Below are 22,575 nucleotides of genomic sequence, written 5' to 3' on the forward strand. Positions count from 1 at the left end.
GTGCGTATAAACAATTTTTCGAAATATTTGATACGTTCCTCACACGCTGGCTCTATACGCTAGAGTGTGACGGCGTCTTTACTCACACAATGAACAATTAAATTAGAAAATGCACACTGCTTGAGATTATGTTGAACTTTAATGTGTACTATCTACTCTCCCTGTATCAAATGTCTGATTTAAATATTGTATGACCTCTTGTTACATGCGTATGTGTGTCAGAGAGTAATAAAAAATCTTGAATCTTGTCGCATAAGAACAAGACTCTTAAAACGAGGACAGCGAAAACATCATGATAAATTGATGAAGTGAGTTTTTGTTAAAGGGTTTGTTTTATTTTTCCCATTTGAGGCACATTAGGGGTGTACTAACTTTACAGGTAATTTATCCAAATTCCTGAGTACAAAGCAACGTGCACGTGGCTTCTCAGTATAGTACAAATCCGGCTAATGTTTCGCGCTGGCTGGTTGACTGGTTCTCTGTCTCCGTGACTCCTCCAATACAATAAGGCAGTCACCGTAAGATGTTTACGTTCTGTATTAATATACATTGTATTGTTGTAATGGTGTAATGATTGATAATTTACTTACAAAAGTTCCTTATTGTTTTAAATAATAGATCAAACCCTCAATTAAATCCCTTATTACGCTCTTTGTTAATCAACCAATCAAACCTAATAAAATATTATCAATTCTCATATTTTCCTCCTCCATCCAAGATTGCGACTTCATCTAGAAAAAAGGAAAAAGTGATCTAAAAAGACGTACTGATGTAATATGTATTTTACAGTTGTAGAAAACTATATTATAAAACCGTTTTCGCCTTGTAAAGCTCTTCGTCGATACAGATGATACGAACATGGAAATTCTAGAAGAAATAGGTAATGGATGTCCTTACAACTATTGTAGACAGGTATGCAGCAAGATATTTCTATAAAATAACATGTCTGTAAACAAGGGAAGGTCTATTATAGGGTATATTAATAGTGATATACCTGGTAAGCCCAGCACAGCCTAATCGTCAGCGACATGTCTCTAAATATCAATTTTTGATCAGGGCTTTATCAGTGTAAACATACCTTACACTTTGACCTTTAGGATACTACCCTCATGAGTATTGCTTCCGGAAGAAGCCCAGGTCATGTAAATAACGCCGACTGTCACGTCCATTTGTTATATCTGTAAGTACTGTATTGTCACTTAATCATCCGACACAAAGTATGTGACAGTTTCGCTAGAACATACGTCACATTGTGCATATTAATAAACGTGTACTTTGTCTTCCCAGTTTATGTATCAAGTCGATTTATATAACACGATTTCCAAGGGAAACAACTCGTATGTATCTATACGAATCGATGGGTGTACACCGTTATAAGTGTTACGGAGTAATACGTACGTACAACTGATGTTTTAGATATCTCTCTTACCCTAAGAACATCTTCATCCTCGAACAGGATTTCTGATAAAGGATAAGTAATTATACAGCAAGCCAACCTAGGTAACGAGAAGAAACTACATACCGCGAAACGTCACAACCATCGTGATTATTCAAACGGTAATATTTATCATGACAATAAAACGAAGTTGAAATGATAATCTTACAGAAATTTAGATTAAATTGTAACCCTGGTAAAATACTAGCCACAAAATACCACTCGGCTAGAGAGAACTTCTCTTTAGCACGATTGGTTGAGCGTCAGACTAGTAAGCCAGGTGTTTCAGGTTCGATTCCTAGCGGAAGCTTGAAATAAATAATGACCTCTGTTACAAAGTTGTATAACTGAAAAGTTTTGAATAATTATTTGCAGATTATATATCCATATTCAGACATGGCTGTGATAGAAGTCAGCGTGACGTCACTGGGTATACAACTCATTTACGTCATAGCTGGTGTGTTCTCCATAGTAAAGGCATTGACACTGTGGAGCAGTTACCGAAGTATGAAGAAACGTTATGACGAAATTCCAGGATTCGAGGACAAAGACTACCATTGGCTTATGGGAAATATACATAAGGTAATACATGTTGTGTTTGGTATACAATATATACCATGGAGGTTTGAATACCAAATGTTATAATTCAATTTCTATTCACATTGAATACATGGAAAGTAACACCTTTTGTCCGTTTTATTTTCTCGTGTAAATTTCATTGTCTGTGTGTGTATTGTAGTATCGTGGAGATTGATTCGACCGATATCGGTAAAAAAACCTTTGTAGGGTTACTTTCAGTATGACCGCACTACAATTCGGTTTCAGTCCCTTACTATTACAAGGCGGCTTACACAAACATTTAACAGAATACTATTTATCCTCAACAAGAAAAGGCACAACAAAGACACTAACCTAATATATACAGAAAGTTGTGTTTAGTGGGATGGTTTCGAGGTTGTAGACCGGAAAGTAAAGTTAACGCTAATTTTGTGTTTTTGGTTATGTTTCCATGGTAACAGAAAAATGTCGTCAATATAAAAAGGCACAAATATTGCACTAACTTAGTATATACAGCAAGTTTTGTGAAGTGGAGTTGATCGGTTTTGAGGTTTTAGACGGAAAGAACTTGGAAGGACGGACGGACGGACCCAAATTAATATCCACCTCAAACGCGTTTCGGGAGGATGATAATCATGAAGCGGTGTTGTGATGTAATGATGTGATGTGATGTTAAAGAAGAATTTAACGTACAGCGCAGTACAATTAGATAAAATGCCAAATAGTTAAGGGAGAGTATTACAGGCTTGCTCTATACAAACACAGATCTTTTCATAGATATCACTGTGAAGTATTTTGTTACGATAGCTCACATCCAAGCAAGACACATACGTGTACATGTGTATATTACAAGGACAGAGAATACGGACCTTTTAACAACAGTTGTATGAAATTTGATAGCGCTTCTAATGGAATCGGTTCCCCACCCCGACATCGATGTCGGCATTGTGACATGTAAGATTTAACAGGGAGTAATTGCGGTAAACCGCGTTCCTGTTATGTGTAATACAATATGTTTAAATGCCTAAATAGCGTTCTAGCTGTCACAACAATTATACCCCTCCTGAATAAAACCTTTCTTTCTGTCAACGTATGGTTTGGTTTCAGGAGCATTTTGGTCAATACCACGGTAGTCCAGACCTTTAAATCAAACAGCTTACCGAGACTATATTAACATATGATGCATATCTTCATTTCCTAAGTTTGAAACTTCTATTAATCATAACGTTATTTTTCAGAGCTGTTGATCTTTACTTGACTACTAAACTAGGACTGGAGTTTTTACATTGAATGTCTTGATAGAAAAAAACAAATGATTTTATACATTTGATGAGTTTCTGCGACATTTTAAAATTAATACCGACTTTCTATATTACCATGGGCTAGTGACATCAGTGAAATGATTTTATAGAAACTTCGAGTTTCATTCGGAAAGACCTTCACAACCTTTTATATGTATACCGCTTATTTTGAAAATATTTTTCAATATATATATATATGTATCCCTCTCTCTCTCCCCCCCCCCATCTCTGTCTCTGTCCCTCTCTCTGTCTTTCCCTCCCCCCCCCCTCTCTCTCTCTCTCTCTCTCTCTCTCTCTCTCTCCCTCCCCCTCTCTCTCCCCCCTACTCTCTCTCTCTCTCCCCCCTCTCTCTCTCTCTCTCTCTCTCTCTCTCTCTCTCTCTTTCTCTCAAAGGTTTAAGTCTGTAAGATTTCTCTTGCTTATCTAGGTACTGCTTTACTAAACACCATGGGACGAGGGATGTGTGCTAATGTGTGAATATGAGTGAAGGAGTGGAGAATAATTCTCAACTTTTAAAGTTCGTTTTGGATGACAATCCTTCAATTGACATCACGTAGGTTATGATGATAAAAAACTGATGTATGGATACTGCTTATGTTATGCATGATGATGATGATGTCATGATGGTATTAAATAATGATAATGATGTTGATAATCAGTTTGATATATAATCTGTGAGTGTGAGACCGTGTGAATGTAATTTGATATCATCTTGTCAAAATTTAGAAAATTAAAAATTAAATTTTCATGTCCGTCTGTCGAAACTGTGAATATTTCGCGTGATGGATCTGTAATTACACTTTTAGATTTTTGAATTGACTTGTAAATGGGTGTATGTTATTTTGTATAATATACCACTTACTCGCGACAAAGCATTTCTAGTGCAATGTAGATATATCGCCCGCATGTTTTGAAGAATGTTAACGCTCCAAGAAACACATTTGATGTTGATAATGATAACTGCTGCCTAAAAATAAAAATCAGAATTCGAGCGATATTTTCTTTTACACGTAAATCAAGATAGTCAAAGTGAATAGAAGACATATAAACAGAAATAATTTTGATAGCACACATTTAAAAAAAAAAAACAGAAAAATGTGTTCTCATGGAAGTCCATAGAAATATGATCAGGCTGTCAAATGTATTGGTATATGTTGTGTTGAAAATAATTAGAAACGACCACTTTTAAGAAGGGGTACTCGTGTGAATATCTTTTCAGTTTCCAAGCGATACGGAGGGAAGGTTACAGTTACACCGAGGTTTAATGATGAAAAATCCTCGGGTTTGCAGGATGTGGCTGGGACCTTTCGTACCAAATATATTCGTTCATCATCCAGATTCTGTAAAGTTAATTCTGAAGTCATCTGGTAAGAGATCTGGATTAAATTATCGAACAGCAATTTTAATATCTGTAAGGGAGATTATTACTTTAACGTTTGAATTACTGAGCTGTAACGGAAATGTTTAGTTCCTAGTTACTGGCAATGTTCGTGTAGACCGCGCGATGAAAAAGTTACGTAAAAGATGTCTGATTAATGTCTATATATACCTGTTTAGGGGATAGCCCTGTTAAGTATGTGAGATGAAGTTATCCCACCCCTAGATAACATGGTATCACCCTGTGAAATACGTGAGATAAAAGTATCCCACCCCTAGATACCATGGTATCACCCTGTGAAATATGTGAAATAAAAGTATCCCACCCCTAGATACCACGGTATCACCCTGTTAAGTATGTCAGATAAAAGTATTCCACTCCTAGATACCACGGTATCACCCTGTGAAATATGTGAGATTAATAGAATCTTCCCCTACCCTGAGGGTGTGACAGAAATCTCCAACCCGAGGGGTGATTTTTGTTGTTGTCTAACCCGAGGCTCTGCCGAGGGTTAGACTACAAAAAAAAATTACCCCGAGGGTTGGATATTTCTCTGTCACATCCTCTGAGGGTAGGGGTCGATTATTTTTCTCCCATCCCATTATTTCCGCCACGACGTAAAAAAAAAAAAAAAAAAAATCCCACGGTGTCTGAATGGCGCATGGATATCACCATTCACGTTTCCAAAATTCTACATTCTTCCGCGAGAGCAAAATGACAGACTACAAACGCAATATGAATAACCATTAGAAATATTTATTTTTTTGGAAATTAAATATTCTAATTAACGATAGATACATGGAAATACTTGTATTGAACAACATTTAACTCCGTATCCTTTATTAAGGTAGGGTAGGCTTGCCACGATGTCATGGACAAAAAGGGGATTTCCCAGTTTATAATGACGTCAATTGTTTATGCGCGCGAAAAATTGCAATGGTGTGAGTCAGTGTGTGTTCATTCAGAATCAGAGTCATAGATGATCCCCCGACGTTTATTTGTGTTCACTGGACAAGGATTGTTATAGTTAATGTTAACTGTGATGTTACAGTCGCGCATTACGGAACCTGCAAACAAAGCATCCACTCGTCGGTTTGAGTCCGTTGTGATGGCCGACTGAGGTCACCGGGTGCAGTCATGTGGGATAGATTTATCCTTCATGGGTGTTCCACATGGGACATGTCTATCCTACATGGGCAGAGGTGGGAGAAAAAAGTATCCCACCCCTAGATACCACGGTATCACCCTGTGAAATATGTGAGATAAATGTATCCCACCCCCTAGATACCACGGTATCACCCTGTGAAATATGTGAGATAAATGTATCCCACCCCCTAGATACCAGGGTACCACCCTGTGAAATGTGTGAGATAAACGTATCCCAACCCTAACAACTACAATACACCCTTTGAAGTATGTGGAAAAAATAAGATTTGTCGAGGGTTATCAGAATACACACCAATATGCTTGACAGAACCCAAGGCGCGTGGACTAGCTGGATCGTACGAATACCTGCTGCCATGGCTTGGGGAAGGCCTTCTTGTCAGTAACGGTGACAGATGGGCACGGTCACGGCGGCTACTTACCCCAGCCTTCCACTTCGACATCCTGCGGCCGTATGTTGGGATTTATAACGAGGCGTCCACTCTCCTGTTGGTAATTCATAAATACTGAGTGCTGGGGCATTATATTTGCCTTTGGTTTTCTCTGTATTGCTTGCATATTTGTTTGTTTTGTTTTAGCATTTGTCTGTTATACAGTTTCTTTCCTTGTTTGTATTAGACAAAAATACATGAAACATCAATATTGAAAAGAAAATTTATTTTTTCATTCCAAAATCAACAGATTCTGGTTGTTAAATTTTGATTAAATCAATAAACATTGAAGTAATGTGCACGTTAAGGCCTTGCAATGTATAACACTGACTTTACATTTTGTGTTTCATATGAATCAGAATAAAATGGCAGATCACGTGAAGGATGGTAAGAGCTTGGAACTCTTCAGTAACGTCAGCATGTGTACCCTAGATATTATATTGAGATGTGCTTTTTCATACGAAAATGACTGCCAGATTAAAGGGTAGGATACACAGCTATTCATAGCATACATATTCCTTTGTTGTATGTAGGTCACTTTCAACAACCCATTTAGATAAAATTCAAATTCCTTATGAATGTCTCTTTTTTAAAATTCGGCGATATCCCACTTCGGGTTAAAGTTGCTCTTGAAAACGTTGGGGTCTTCCCTGAACACCAACTCTGCCTATGACGACATATTTATATAGGAGGTCAGTTGTGATGATAATGAGTTATAGTCTGGTGCAGAATTGTTGTACAGGTAACTTGTACAGGTAAATCAGATAATTAAGTTCTGATAACTGTTTAGAAATCTGTTAATAACGGTAAAATAAAGGAATCAAATATATTTGTTAAGACTGTTCCAATCCTAAGCCGTTCAATGAGAAATGTATAAAAGCCCAGTACATTTTGGAAAACTATTATATTTCAATCTGCACGTAGAAGCAACTTCTCATTGCTTGATTTATTACGTAACTTTTGTCACGCATATATTAGTTGATCTTGTACTTTTTCAGTTAAAGGTGAATTATCATAACTTTTTTTCATATATATTGGTTAATCTTAACGCTCAGATCAACGTTAAGTTCATCACCAACAGAAGAGGCTGACAGAACCTTTCGCGTAATGAATTCATCTACAGACAGATTCGAAGGAACGGCAACAGGACATTCTGGAGATGTTCGACCTCAGGTTGTTCAGCATCCCTCTCGACTGCAGAAAACATACCAGCTAACTTTGGAAGAAATCAACACAACCACGCCTCAGACCCAGCCAGTGTTGTAGCCAAACAGATCATGAACCAGAAACATCTACAGGCGAACCATTTCTGCTCTCTGACGACGGTGAACAGAACAACAGGATGCTCGCATTCGCTAAATCAGAGAACCTGGCCGAACTTGCAGCATCTGACACATTCTTCTGTGGTGGCAAATTCTACACCTGTCTAACTACGTTTCACCAGATTTACAGCATCTATGTACAGATTGAAGGCATCATAACCCCAGTTGTATATGCACTACTTCCTGGAAAGAGCCAGGCTATCTACAACCGTTTCTTCACGTTACTACAGGACCACCTGACACACTTCCAGATTCCATCCTGACCCACTATAGCCTTCGTCGATTTTGAGGTAGCCACACACACTGCCATCCGAAGTGTATTCCAAGGTATCACCATTAAAGGATGTTTTCCCGCTACACCCAGTGCATTTGGTGAAAGGCCCAGTCATCCGGACTCCAGACAACACAACACTGATGTCAAACTACTTGTACACCGAGCTGCTGTTCTGCTCACCTCTTAAACCGCATTACCTGATTAACCTGATTACAAACCCTGAAGAAGAAGGTACTGCATGCCCACCCCAGCATTTACACCGTCATCCAGACGCTTAAAGCCCCAATATACGTAACATTCACGAAAAATTTAGTGTAGAATCACACATAATTATTGAGATATTCTCTAAGATGTAGTTAAAATTAAGTTATTCAAAAAATAGTTACCATGACTGTGCATAAAATATTGATATATGAGCAGTTGAAACTCGCTATTTGTAAACACACCTCCATTTTAAACACGCCGCCATCGAAGTTACGATTGTTGCCGAACCACGTCGGAAAGTTCATGACCTGATCTCGCGAGAGTTGAGGTTTCTACTTATAGAGGAAGCACATGAAGATATGTCTACGGTAAGTTTTTGTAGACAAACATTGTTTGCGAAGACTTGAGGTATTCCTGTGATAAACATTCAGTTTTTGGAAAATAATTAGAAGGAATAATTAGTTTAGAAATGATACGACGCACAATTATAACGTAAGAATTCAGAATTGGCCTGATGTATGATTGGAAAAAAAGGAAGCGACTGATGAACGTTTGTACTGTGTCTGCCATGTTTACACACGCGGAATATGCACATGCGCAATGTCATCGCTACGAGCGGTAATGTATGAATTATTGTGGGTCCCACATTGTTTATTTTGCGATTTTTTCAATTTTTATTTAAATTGAAAACAGTCAGTTTTATTTGCTTTAATTAAAGGAAAGTCTCTGTTTTGTTACATATATTACGGGGAAAATAAGATAAAGTTGTTTTTTTTTTAGTAATTTTTACTTATATTGGGGCTTTAAGGACATACAGAACATGAATGACATCAGTCGGATTCTGAGAGATGCAGGAGGTTCCGGAAGAAGAAATACGCCAACATTGACAAACGCCTGACCACCTTGAAGGACCGTCATCAGACTGGGACGATCGACCTGATGACCTATGCTGATTCAGCATCCGAGCTTCTTCATCGTGGATAGAGCCTCCAATTCAATTTAATTGCTGAAACCAGTATATCAATGTGACTTAATGAATTTTATTTATTAATTAAACATAATCTTACATGATAATAATTAAATAATGAATAATAATATTTCATATTAATATTTAATAACTATTTACTTTGATATATGCTTAAAATAGTGTTACAATTAATTAAGACAAATAGAAACATCTTTTTCATAATTGATATATAAGTATCCTATTTACAAAATAAGTTGACATTCTGAAACAGACTTTAACTTAAGCTTCAAAGGATTCCCTATATAAACACTTTCCTGTTGCCAGAGTTGGTGTGCGGGGAATGAGCCAAAATGTTACCACAGGCGATAGAGCAACTGGTGAACCTCTTTTATAAATATCTTCACACCAGTGTCAACTCGTGGGACACGGTAGTAGGGCCTCCCCGCGATACCGCAGTATACTGACAAATGACGCACCTGTCTCCCTTAAGTACTATTTTAATGTCTACGATATGTCAAAATTTGAGACAGGTAAATTGGAAAGAAAAAATGTCTTTCGAATAGGAGTAAAAATAAAAACCTCGATTCTTTTGATCATTAAGGGCTGTTCAAATCGCCCTACGTCCATGGTCCGTGGTCCGTAAACAATTTATGTTATCGCTATTTCTGGAGAAGTACTGTATGAATCCCTCTGAGATGGCAAATGAAATTTCTTTACATTAAGATTGCTATCTTTATTTTTTGAAAAAAAGTACTTGATGGACCTCTCTCAGATTTTTTTACCTGGTTTAATGTGACTTTTCTAAAACCGTCCAGCAACGTGGTCTTTAATCACAGCACTGCATGTCCGTTTCACGTCTAGAGTGGATAAAGAATGTAATGGGCCATTTTTAATTGCTAAAGGGTTCTAAAGGAATCGAAATGGAGCAAAAATAATGTTCCGATTCATAATTTCATACGTAGTGATTAATGTTGATAGTTAAAATGGTGTAATTGTTGTATATGTTTTACAGGAATACGCACCCGTACGTTAAGGCAGTCAACGAACTGTCACAAACAATTCTAAACAGAACAAGGTACATATAGACAGTTTACTTTGTGTCTTACTGTAATGCATAGGTATAGATACGTATATATTGCAGAGATAACATTCGTGGTATTTCTTTTCGTTTTATGTCACTGCCACCTCAATACATTCAATAGAACTCGGAACAATGATTTAACTTTCTGTTACGTAAATCTGATAAATTGAAATATGCTTTGTAGATGAAACGTCCTGGTTATTCTGGAATATTGTAAATTATGTATATGTGAAGTAAGTTTAAATCAGCGTCCCGGAGTGGACGATGTTGGAACAGTGTTTTTTCTTATCAGACTAAGTTCAAGAATCTTGTTCTATGTTATTTCAGGATGCCGTTGTTACACCCGGACTTTATATTTCACCTGACATCAGAAGGGCGGCGCTTCCGGCGGAACTGTGATTTTGTTCACACCGTGACAGAAGAAATTATCACCAAGCGGAAACAAGCATTGGTAATACACGGATGATTGGAATAACATATTCACACAGCAATGATCATGATGATTCATTATTTATGAATAACTTTTATATAGAAGCTCAACTTTAATGTGGCATGATAGTCATGGCTATTAGCTACAGAGAATGTGGATATCTATTTAAATTCATTGAGATAACTTCATAAAAATAAAGATTCAAGTTTCTCAAAAAGTGTGTTTCCGGAAATGGTCAGTGGCGTACTGCGCAATGCCCGGTGGGTAATATTCAGGACCTTACGGAAAACGGACAGAAGTTCGCGGACCGTGACTCTACAGCATGTGGACACGGTTTAACGATATTTTATTCAATGATATGTAATGTGCGATTTGTAATATTTATCTTAACACTGAAACCGGACATTTTTGTAATTATGGTAAATATCTCTCAAATGAATTTTAAAACATTAACAGACAGTACTGATAAGGCCCGTCTCAGTATTACCTGTCAATGCATCCATCAAATCACATTGTTACCTACATGTATGCATGTGCACGTAATGCATTAGGGGTATTTAAGGTCCTGGGTAATGACACCATCAAAACATCTGCCACGGGGCCCATTGATTTATGGTACTGTCTTAACATAACTTGGCTGTTGAAAGGACGTATAATCGGCTTTAGACAAGAGGCTCATGGGGCCTGAATAGGTCACCTGTGATCTTTCACCTTTCACTTCACAACAATTTTAGTCGACCTGGTCTGATGGACCGGTGTGCTTATGGAATGGCGCGGTGTCTGTATGGCGTCTGTCCTTGGTATGTGTTTCTGTATACGTTATTTACGTTTTACTGTGTTGTCATAGGAACTTTAATATTATTATCAAATATTAATGCTTTGAAAATATAAAATAAAGACCTTGTTTATGTATCCCACTTAATACCTGAAACAAGATTCCCTACGACATAAAAGTGATATACTGCATGCTGTAAAATCTAGTATTTTCGCGGGGCTTAATTTTCGTTTGTGTGTGTGTTTTTACTTAAATGCGATTTCGAAGATACTTGATCTAGAGGACAAATAAAGGTAAACAGATCTATTTCTACTTATTTTAACAATTTGTGGACATGCGGTTTCGTTTACTAACGCCCACGAATTAAACGAAAGTATCTCCAATATGAAATTGAATGATTTCTCAGAAAGTGCTCTATTGAACCAATATCAATAAAAACCATTGGAGGATACAATAATTGATAATGTTGACTAGTTCCTATTAAGATAAAGTCCATATCCATGATATTTCGATTGAATCCATTGAATAATTCATATACTTATTAGTGTTACTGTTATTGTTCTACTTCATACCAACAGCAGACACGGCGCCATGTTTGATAATTAATGGAATAACGCTGTATAACAGCTGGTGACAAACAACGCAGTGATACTAGAATATCAAATAGATATTTTATCTGGATCAGGCAGGCTTTTAAAATTATACATTTCGCATTTACACTAAATTAAAGAAAGTAAAATGGCGCACAATTATCATTATATCCTTGCAGAAAGAAATGGAGTCAAGTCCCAAAAATCGATATCTAGACTTCCTCGACATTTTACTGAGTGCGAAAGACGAATCTGGAAATGGACTATCTGATGCTGAAATTCGAGATGAAGCGGATACATTTCTTTTTGAGGGTGACTTTTGTTTTCATTGGGAAATTTTGTGAAGGGAGATTGCAAATCTTAATATATATTACAATTTGAACTCATAATATGAGAAACTGATAAGACATATGTCAGAAAAAAATCTTTTAAAAATGAATCTGGGTAAACTGAGACAGCATAATGATTCAAAAGCTAGTCATATGAAAGTGTTGTGTCCCATTCCGTTGGAGCAGATTAGATAAATACAATAAGGTTAAAAATCCTCACACATACGCTATTTATACATTTCATCAAGAGCTATTTCTTTGCACTATATTCGAATCTTTATCGACTACTTTTAGGACATGATACAACTGCCAGTGCAATAACGTGGACATTGTACGCTTTAGCCAGCAATCCATTTCACCAGACCAAAATTCAACAGGAGATTGATGACGTCACTAAAGGAAGATCATGTGAAGATATTCAGTGGTGAGTCAGCATGTGAGAATATCAAGAAGTGAGCCACCATGTGAGGATATTTAGTGGTGAGTCACCTTGTGAGGATATCTATTGCTAAGTTACCATATCAGGATATCTAGTGGTGTGTAACCACGTGAGGATATTTAGTGGTGAGCCACTATGTGAGGATATATAGTGGTGAGTCACCATGTGAGGATATCTCGTGGTGAGCCACCATATGAGGATATCTATGAGCCACCTTGTGAGAATATTCAGTGATGAGTCACCATGTGATGATATATGTAGTGAGTCACCATATGATGATATCTAGTGATGAGTCACCATGTGAGGATATCTAGTGGTGAGACACCATGTGAGGATATCTATTGGTGAGTCTCCATGTGAGGATATCTAGTGATGAGTCACCATGCGAGGATATCTAGTGGTGTGTCACCATGTGAGGATATCTCATGGTGAGTCACCATGTGAGGATATCTAATGGAGAGTCACCATGTGAGGATATCTATGAGCCACCCTGTGAGAATATTCAGTGATGAGTCACCATGTGATGATATATGTAGTGAGTCACCATATGATGATATCTAGTGATGAGTCACCATGTGAGGATATCTAGTGGTGAGACACCATGTGAGGATATCTATTGGTGAGTCTCCATGTGAGGATATCTAGTGATGAGTCACCATGCGAGGATATCTAGTGGTGTGTCACCATGTGAGGATATCTCATGGTGAGTCACCATGTGAGGATATCTAATGGAGAGTCACCATGTGAGGATATCTATGAGCCACCCTGTGAGAATATTCAGTGATGAGTCACCATGTGATGATATATGTAGTGAGTCACCATGTGAGGATATCTAGTGATGAGTCACCATGTGAGGATATCTGGTGGTGAGTCACCATGTGCGGATATTCAGTGGTGAATCACCATTTGAGGAAATCTAGTGGTGAGTCACCTTGTAAGAATATTCAGTTGTGAATCACCATGTGAGAATATCTAGTGGTGGGTTACCATGTGAGGATATCTACTGATGAGCCACCATGTGAGGATATCTAGTGGTGAGCCACCATGTGAGGATATCTAATGGTGAGTCACCATGCGACGATATCTCGTGGTATGTCACCATGTGAGGATATCTAATAGTGAGTCATCATGTGAGGATATTCAGTGGTGAGCCACCCTGTGAGAATATTCAGTGGTGAGTCATCTGGTGAGGATATCTATTGATGGGTCACCATGTGATGATATCTAGTGATGAGTATCCATGTGAGGATATCTATTGGTGAGTCTCCATGTGAGGATATCTATTGCTGAGTCACCATGTGAGGATATCTAGTGGTGTGTAACCACGTGAGGATATTTAGTGGTGAGCCACCCTGTGAGAATATTCAGTGGTGAGTCATCTGGTGAGGATATCTATTGATGAGTCTCCATGTGAGGATATCTATTGCTGAGTCACCATGTGAGGATATCTAGTGGTGTGTAACCACGTGAGGATATTTAGTGGTGAGCAACTATGTAAGGATATCTAGTGGTGAGTCATCTGGTGAGGATATCTAGTGGTGAGTCACCATGTGAGGATATCTATTGATGAGCCACCACGTGAGGATATCTAGTGGTGAGTCATCATGTGAAGATATCTACTGATGAGCTACCGTGTGAGGAAATCTAGTGATGAGTCACCACGTGAGGATATCTAGTGATGAGTCATCATGTCAAGATCTCTACTGATGAGCCACCATGTGAGGAAATCTAGTGATGAGTCACCATGTGAGGATATGTAGTGATGAGTCATCATGTGAGGATATATGTAGTGAGTCACCATGTGAGGATATCTAGTGATGAGTCACCATGTTAGGATATCTAGTGATGAGCCATCATGTGAAGATATTCAGTGATGAGCCATCCTGTGAGAATATTCAGTGGTGAGTCATCTGTTGAGGATATCTATTGATGAGTTACCATGTGATGATATCTAGTGATGAGTCACCATGTGAGGATATCTAGTGATGAGTCACCATGTGAGGATATCTACTGATGAGCCACCATGTGAGGATATCTAGTGGTGAGCCACCATGTGAGGATATCTAGTGGTGAGTCACGATGTGAGGATATATGTAGTAAGTCACCATGTGAGGATATCTAGTGATGAGGTACTATGTGAGGATATATGTAGTGAGTCACCATGTGAGGATATCTGGTGGTGAGTCACCATGTGAGGATATCTGATGGTGAGTCACCATGTGAGGATTTCTGATGGTGAGTCACCATGTGAGGATATCTGGTGGTGAGTCACCGTGTGAGGATATCTGATGGTGAGTCACCATGTGAGGATATCTGATGGTGAGTCACCATGTGAGGATATCTGGTGGTGAGCCACCATTTTCGGATATGTAGTGGTGAATCATCATGAAAATATCGGACATGTGGATCAGATTTTCGGAAACTTTATCAACATGTACACAGAGACCTTTTCAATTTGTATATCAATTACTTTGTCAATACATCTAAGTACATATGTAGAGGTCATTTCCTTTTGCTAGTAAGATTTTGTTTGAACGCAGGAGTCGTATCTGATATTTTAAATCACAAACTAGGAAACGAAATCAAGAACTGTTGCGTTTTCTAGGGAAGACCTTTCGAAGCTTCAGTACCTTGCTCAGTGTATCAAGGAAGGGATGAGGCTGTACACTCCTGTACCTTTTATACAGAGACGACTCACGAAGGACATCAAAATGCAAGACTGCACCCTTCCAAACGGCGCACTTATTACTTTACATCTTTACAACCTACATCACAATCCTCATGTGTGGGCAGACCCGGATGTTTATGATCCAAATCGATTTCAACATGGCGCCGCCAGAGAATTAGATACATACAGCTTTGTTCCGTTTTCAGCTGGGTCGAGGCATGTGTACTTCTAAAAATTAATCTTTCATTAAAGTTTAAATTTGGCGATGGTGTGTAAATATTTTTAATGCGTTGAAAGTTTAATAGAACATTTTTAATTATTTAGATCTTATTAATTGTGTAGCCCACGTCAAGTCTATAAAGTATCTGGTTTACACAGAAAAAGTCTTTGATTTTATGTATCAAATTTCATAGTTCATTTCATTCGTGCACATAAGGGCTTGTCACATTTAGTTTTAAAAAGAAATCCGGGTACCAACACGAAATATATATTTCTGTATTATTAATTTTTCTCTTTATTATAATCATGTGGTCCTGTTAAAGATGTTGGGATGATTGTTGGAAAATATATAAAAATATACTATCTATGACGAGTTTGACATTAACAATCAACACTGCTATAATTAAAGTAATATTACAAGCTCCAATGTCAACAAAGTAATATTTATCCTATTAATAGTTGTCAAGGACAATTGTCTAAACAATCAACGTTAACGAAATAGGTATATCAACATAAACATTCCATATCTTGTCTATTATAGAAATTGTATTGGTCAACATTTTGCAATGAACGAGGAAAAGACTGTGATCGCAAGAATCCTGCAGAGGTAATACATAATAGCATAGATAAAGTAAATTATATCTACCAATCATCTTCATAAGTAAATATGTAAGTATCCTTTGTAATATAAGAAAACCATCCAATGCTTATCAAGAAAATGAACTTGTGATGATTGTATTTAAAACCGGTTCCGAGGAAGTTTTACATACATACATAGGTAAGTACCTGTACAAGAAAAGACGTTTTACTTACTTACATAGGTAAGTACTTGTACTAGGAAAAACAGTTTTACTTACATACATAGGTAAGTACTTGTACAGTGAAAGACGTTTTACTTACATACATAGGTAAGTTCATGTACAAGGAAAGACGTTTTGCTTACATGTACAGTAAGGAACGAGACTGGATCGACCAACTAAGCAATTTAATTTTTTTTCATTTCTTTATTTTTAAATGCAAATAGCATATAGGATACATGAGGAATACAGATAGATATCTTATTTAATTGCCACAAGCTTCCTGCTTCGTGTACTTTCTACCCACTCGACCTGAGCGAGAGAAATGGTCTTGCTTCTTCAAGCGATTCGGTCACTTACCTGGCAGTCGGTACATCTTACGCCATCACTGAGGCAACTCGTATAGAGTAAAGATTGTACCACCCACAGAACACCCTCCCCCTACGTTGATCAAACTGAAATGATCAAACTTATGATACAATAGTGTTCAGATAGAAATCTTTTGTCCAAATGTCAAGTACATAAAGTTTAAGGTCAAGGTCAAATATTTCCGGTTTGTCGTGAAATCAGGAACCAGAATGATAAAAAAATAACACATGTATGGACGTTTTATGTATATGCCACATATATTACATGTTATTTATGAAGTATAATATTCCGGACACCTTGTGAGGTCCATTCCAACGTGACACTACTCTATGTGATATCGACCATACATGGAACTAACAACGCCTAGGTACTTGATATGTAGTCGATGTGATCAAGTTTATAAATTTATCGTCATTTTTACAACGGATTACTAAAAAACCCTATTGTAATTGACTTTGTTTCTTATGTATGTAATAGACGTAAATCATTCGACCCCGTCAATTGATATACATATAAGCATTTCTGTTATAGATACACGCTATCGACCGACTGTGAACACAAGGTGCAGAAAAAACTGAGCGCTGTCCTGAGAGCTGAGCAAGGAGTCCACGTTATTCTCAAGCCAAGGAAGATTACAACAGGCCAACAGTGACATTCCCTTATTCAGTGAATGCGTGCCATTATCATTAAAATCGGTCAAGGATATAAAAAACGTGACATTACTAAATAGGATTGACCAAGGTTCATATGGCATGAGTGTTTGATGAAGCAGAAGACACTTACTCTTCCGGAAGACCTGGTCTTATTATCCTTGTACTTTTTCAGAAGTCTCCATGTAAATCGTTCTTTTGTTCATGTTTTGCTCTTGTGTAATGGAATTTGTGTGTGGATTATGATTATGTCGGTATGTTCTTGATCCCCCCCTTTTTTTGCTACGGTTTCGTATTTTATCACAAGACAGGAGGCAAGTAATAAGTACGTCTCCATTAAATGACGAAAATATCGGCAAAACACAACGACATTTTTAACCAACAAAATAGTTCTTGTATTTCTCATTATCAGATCTTTCGGATACAATTTGCCTTCATAACACTTACGGTAATTTCTTATTGCGATCTGTTTTATCTGGACACAGTAGTCTATCATGGTCGGCCCTAAGATATATGAGATAAAACCATGCTATCAAAAACATAATTTTAATGAAATAACACGAATGGTAAACAATGGAACACATCCATTCCACAGCTGGGGATTAATCTTGTTCCGAAGTCTGAGGTATCTTCTAGCTTGACACAATGATTGATGTTACGTCCAAAATGTTTTATCTGGAAAAATCAAATCAGAAAGAATCTGGTGTTTCAATACCGTTATGCTACGTGGCGTACAACATAAACTGTATGTTTTTTGCTAGTATTGTATGGTAGAGTGACACTAGTGTGTACACACAAATATTTAACATAAGCTGTTTCTCTTTTATCTTATCACTTGGTAAGTAGTTTATATATCCGTTGTAAATAAATACATTTTGATTGAATGGATATCAATAAAAATGATTGGACCTCAGCATACCTGCATATTAAAGGCTTTATTACCAGAACATGTCAGTATGAATACATTTGGTCATAAGATATGCTGCAATATAATACCATGTATTTTGTAACAATATGCTGTTCAAAAACTTTTGGGAATGACTAGTAATTTTAAATTAATTAATTTCATATTCTCAGAATGGTTTTGAAGTGATTTCACATTCTCAGCATGGTGATATAATGATCTCATATTCTCAGCATGGTGTTATAATGATTTCACATTCTCAGCATGGTGATATAATGATCTCATATTCTCAGCATGGTGATATAATGATCTCATATTCTCAGCATGGTGATATAACGATTCCACACTTCATGCCTGCAAAGAGTACTTATGAAAATACATTTATAAGAAAAAACTAGGAAACGAAGATTAATGTAAATTGCCACGAATGTATAAGTTTGATTACTTTTATTGTTGATCATCTTGTACATGAACTGTACCTTTGGAAGGAAAATGAAAAGATTGAATCAGCCATCATATCCACAGTAGTCATCTCCCATCCATCCTCCGCAACCCCAGCCTCCGTATGACATGGGCATATTGTAACCATAGCTGTACCCTCCAGGGCCTCCCCATCCTCCCATGTTTCCGTATCCGCTGGCCATACCTGGCATCCAATATGAATTCATGCCACCGAATCTACCGGGGAAATAGCCACCATCGTCAGATCCCCATCCGTCGTCACCCCAGCCTCCATACCAGGGGTAACTTGCTGTTCAAATATACAGAAAAATGTTACATTGAATTATATAACCAGTTGGTATTATAATATAGATATCGGCTTCACATGTAGGTGTTTTCCCTTTACATTCGACTGCTTGTAATTTAGTATTGAACTGTTGTGATTGTGATAATTATGGTGGCCTTAAATGACAGCCTCCCAGTTATGCTTGGACTTTGGCCTGACGATGTTCAAAATTATGGCATTGTAATGGTAACCAGGTGTATGTCATTTGTTGTACTTACTAGTTCATTTGTTTGTATCGTTTCATAGCCAGTTAAATGTAAATACAGATAAATGGACATAGTTATTTACTCAAAAGATTAAAAATGCATTCGCAAACGATTTTTTGTTCATTACATGTTGTTCAGCCAGATAGAATACATTTCATAAGGTTATTGTTGCTGGTGAAGATCTTGTAATGATATTGATTAATACGTTTGGTTGGAAATCATATTAAAAGCATTTTCGCAATACAACTTTTTGAATTTACTTAAAAGACGTATGTGTTTATATACTAATGTTAGTAATAACATCATAAAGGCTCACCTGATACAACGGTCAAGCAGAAGACCAGAACAGCACAACAAACACTTAATTTTCCCATGATGGCAATGACGGATTCGGTGACTCTCGGCAGGTGTTTGTTGGCCGATCACAGCTATTTATATAGGCCTCGTGGTCCTTAACCTTTTCAGGTATTCAGCGTGCACATGAACAAAATTTAATTATCTAAATGATTATAAAACATCATTACCGACAAATTACTTGTAACCACATTTGACATGTTGCTGGTGATTAATGTTACATTCAAGCAGCGATGAATACCTAATTGATAATACGACGTTATTTATATACGGAAGTACAAACATGTATATCTACAAACTTTAAAGTACGAATGCTGACATTATGACATGAGTTTATGTCTATATAGATGAAGTACTTTTCCTTGATACTATATTAGCTATAAATGTCGTTTAAATCATTTTGTTTTGTTATCCATCTTCTTACCATATACATATATATATATATTTACATGTATGTTGTACAAGAAGCATTGTTTTATTGTTGTTACAAAACGAATTAAATAAATGTGGTAATTCATATGTTGTTGTTTTATGGAGCGTAATAAGATTAATAACATTATGCACCATGACAAACTTTGTCAATTAGGCCAAATAAAATAAATCATGAATATAAACAAGATTCGTACACAAAAAATGTTTGTCAAAACTCAAAAACTGATTGTCAGTGAGACATCTCCACAACACATACATATACTCAAGGGATAAAGAAACGCAATATAACATTATTTGCAATATCTTGCGAACGTGTTGTTCAAAAACAATGAAAATTGGTCAAGCAACTCTCTAGACTACAGTTCACGCGGTTTTGTATCTAATGTTGCATTATTGTATTACGTGAAAATGTCTTCGAGGAAAGCACGAAACGGGAAAATCTCGTGCACAGCAGTGTTATGACATTGAGTTACACTGCTAGTCATACAATTAGGTAGTCTTCATAGAGACACATTATTTTCCGATATTTTGATTAATTTTAACATTAAACAATGGTATGGCTGACGGGAGTTCAGAGGGGTCAGGCCAAGGTGATGATTATGCAAGGTCAAAGGGAAATATAGGTTGCCGGACATTTCAGTGTCCATATTTGCACTACAGAACGTCTTGTTAGCGTCTAAGGGAAACTTGGCAGGTTGCTGATAGACCTAGGTCTTGGCGTCCACGCGTGACGTTACAACATTAGGACAGGTCTATTCGTCCCGCCCATTTCCGCAATCGGCACCTTACTGCCACTGAATCTGCTCTTCATACAACATGTACTAATAACAGTCATATCCATGCAAAAACTACCGAAACGATTGTAGGAAGTTGGTCTGAGGGCACGTCACCCGTTTTAAGATCTGCCCCTTACCGCCGTATGGTTTAAGAGGCGGCACATGCCTCCAAAATTATTCCCAATGAGGCAGTGGACGCGGGTCATGTTTACTGATGAGTCCCGGTTAACTCTGTTTTGAGCAAACGGTCGACGTCGTATATACCGGCTTCGTGCAGAACGTTTTACCGACTACTGCTTAGTAGAGACGGATAGGTTTGGGGGTGGATCGGTTATGGTGTGGGGCTTTAGCCTCGTATAAAAACAAGTCAGCCAACACAGGGGCACAGTCAATTCCCAAAGGTATGGCAATTGTCTGTGGGAAGATCTTACTACCAAACTCGATGAAGAAAATCGACTATTTTTTTATGCTATCGTCCGCCGTATATGTCTTCTTTGATTTGGACGAAATGCATTTTTGTATATTTCAAGACAATATATTTGTACTGACGTTAACATTTCTTTGAAAAGAATGCTCTCATAACAAGAGAACAACGACGTTCTGTTTAGAAAGGAGTATAGTGTTGTACAGAACGGAAAATCAAAAGTTCTTATAAAAGAAAAGTTTGTTTTGGAGAGGGTTCTGTAATTCTACATATTATCAATTCCGCTTCTCGAGTAAACAATATCACGATAAGACTGTAACCCAGATATGATAATGATAAGAGAGATGACTAAGAGTTTTGACTACGATTTGGTTGAACAGCTAGACGAGCAAGCAATAACACGTTTTTATATGGATTCTTGTAAAATTTTAGAATTCAATAAGATAGAGAAGTTCATCTCCTTAGCATTAATAAAATAAATCATTGTAATTCAGCCTAAATGTTTGAGTCTGACACTCCCAAAGGCCGATATGGTTTTAAATTATACACTTGTGTAGGAATCGATTTTGTATAAATGGTCGAATTCGACTCCTAGGGGTGGGAAGGAGGCAGGAAGAGAATAGAACAAATTCTCCAAAATCCTTCTTCTTAATAGAAATGATTTTAACAGTATATTTAGCCTATCTTTAGAACACAAGTAAATGATTTTTGTCCGCATTCGTTTCTTATCAGTCTGTATGTCTACGGTATACCGCATTCACTAATAACCTATCCAGCTAGTCGTACATCATCCCGATTTCCTTTAACATTATTTAGGTGTATATCTACTGACGGTGAGTAGTTTTGACCTTTTAAAAGGTACGTGACTATTATATTATTTGTAACTAATAGCATAGACCTGACGGTTGGATTAGCATGGGTCACATAACAAACGCAATCCTAGCAATTATACACAATATATAACATTACTTGATATGCAAAAGGACATTAAGGTGTTATGGTTGAGGAGAATGAACAATAACATTAGTGATATCTTTTATGAATCTAGATTAACAACAAAATATGATCGGGAGAAAGCTTTTTAGGGAGACTCCTGAAAAAGTAACCTCTACGGCCAGGTGTGATCTAAAGCAACACAAGTTTTGCTTCTACGACAGTAAGGTTCAACGATACCTTACACACCTCACGCAAGTTTGTGGCATGTTCTCTCTGTTTTGACATAATACAGTACCGCCAAAACTTTTGTACGAATGTTATTTTTTGAAGGCGATGTCTTATATGAAAATTATCTTATCATTTCTTATTACTACT

The 22,575-nt window shown here is 37.2% G+C and overlaps 2 protein-coding genes across 2 annotated transcripts; one reads left to right on the plus strand and one right to left on the minus strand.

Moving 5' to 3' along the window:
* Positions 1 to 1,831: 1,831 nt before the first annotated feature.
* On the plus strand, positions 1,832 to 17,383 carry LOC132562725 (cytochrome P450 4A25-like). The gene is made up of 11 exons (XM_060227513.1): positions 1,832 to 2,017; positions 4,514 to 4,661; positions 6,147 to 6,328; positions 6,627 to 6,751; positions 10,047 to 10,109; positions 10,443 to 10,566; positions 12,090 to 12,222; positions 12,534 to 12,663; positions 15,284 to 15,562; positions 16,107 to 16,172; positions 17,263 to 17,383. Exons 1-11 carry the CDS (start codon positions 1,832 to 1,834, stop codon positions 17,381 to 17,383), a joined length of 1,557 nt encoding a protein of 518 aa, XP_060083496.1.
* Positions 17,384 to 18,791: 1,408 nt separating this feature from the next.
* Positions 18,792 to 19,652, minus strand: LOC132562816 (keratin-associated protein 19-4-like). Its single transcript, XM_060227623.1, has 2 exons — positions 19,595 to 19,652; positions 18,792 to 19,036 (listed from the first exon to the last, which is right to left on the minus strand). The coding sequence occupies exons 1-2, from the start codon at positions 19,650 to 19,652 to the stop codon at positions 18,792 to 18,794; spliced, it is 303 nt and encodes a 100-aa protein (XP_060083606.1).
* Positions 19,653 to 22,575: the final 2,923 nt, after the last annotated feature.

This window comes from Ylistrum balloti, unplaced genomic scaffold, assembly GCF_031769215.1.
Source record: "Ylistrum balloti isolate Yb309-2 unplaced genomic scaffold, AGI_CSIRO_Ybal_v1 Utg369570, whole genome shotgun sequence".
In the NCBI taxonomy this organism is placed as follows: domain Eukaryota; kingdom Metazoa; phylum Mollusca; class Bivalvia; order Pectinida; family Pectinidae; genus Ylistrum; species Ylistrum balloti.

Excerpts from the sequence above, each read along its gene's own strand:
- LOC132562816 (XM_060227623.1), bottom strand. The coding sequence starts at position 19,652 with ATGGGAAAATTAAGTGTTTGTTGTGCTGTTCTGGTCTTCTGCTTGACC. Across the intron at positions 19,037-19,594 it reads CTGCTTGACCGTTGTATCAG|CAAGTTACCCCTGGTATGGA; the intron begins GTGAGCCTTTAT and ends ATATTTGAACAG.
- LOC132562725 (XM_060227513.1), top strand. The coding sequence starts at position 1,832 with ATGGCTGTGATAGAAGTCAGCGTGACGTCACTGGGTATACAACTCATT. Across the intron at positions 4,662-6,146 it reads GTTAATTCTGAAGTCATCTG|AACCCAAGGCGCGTGGACTA; the intron begins GTAAGAGATCTG and ends TATGCTTGACAG. Across the intron at positions 6,329-6,626 it reads AGGCGTCCACTCTCCTGTTG|AATAAAATGGCAGATCACGT; the intron begins GTAATTCATAAA and ends CATATGAATCAG.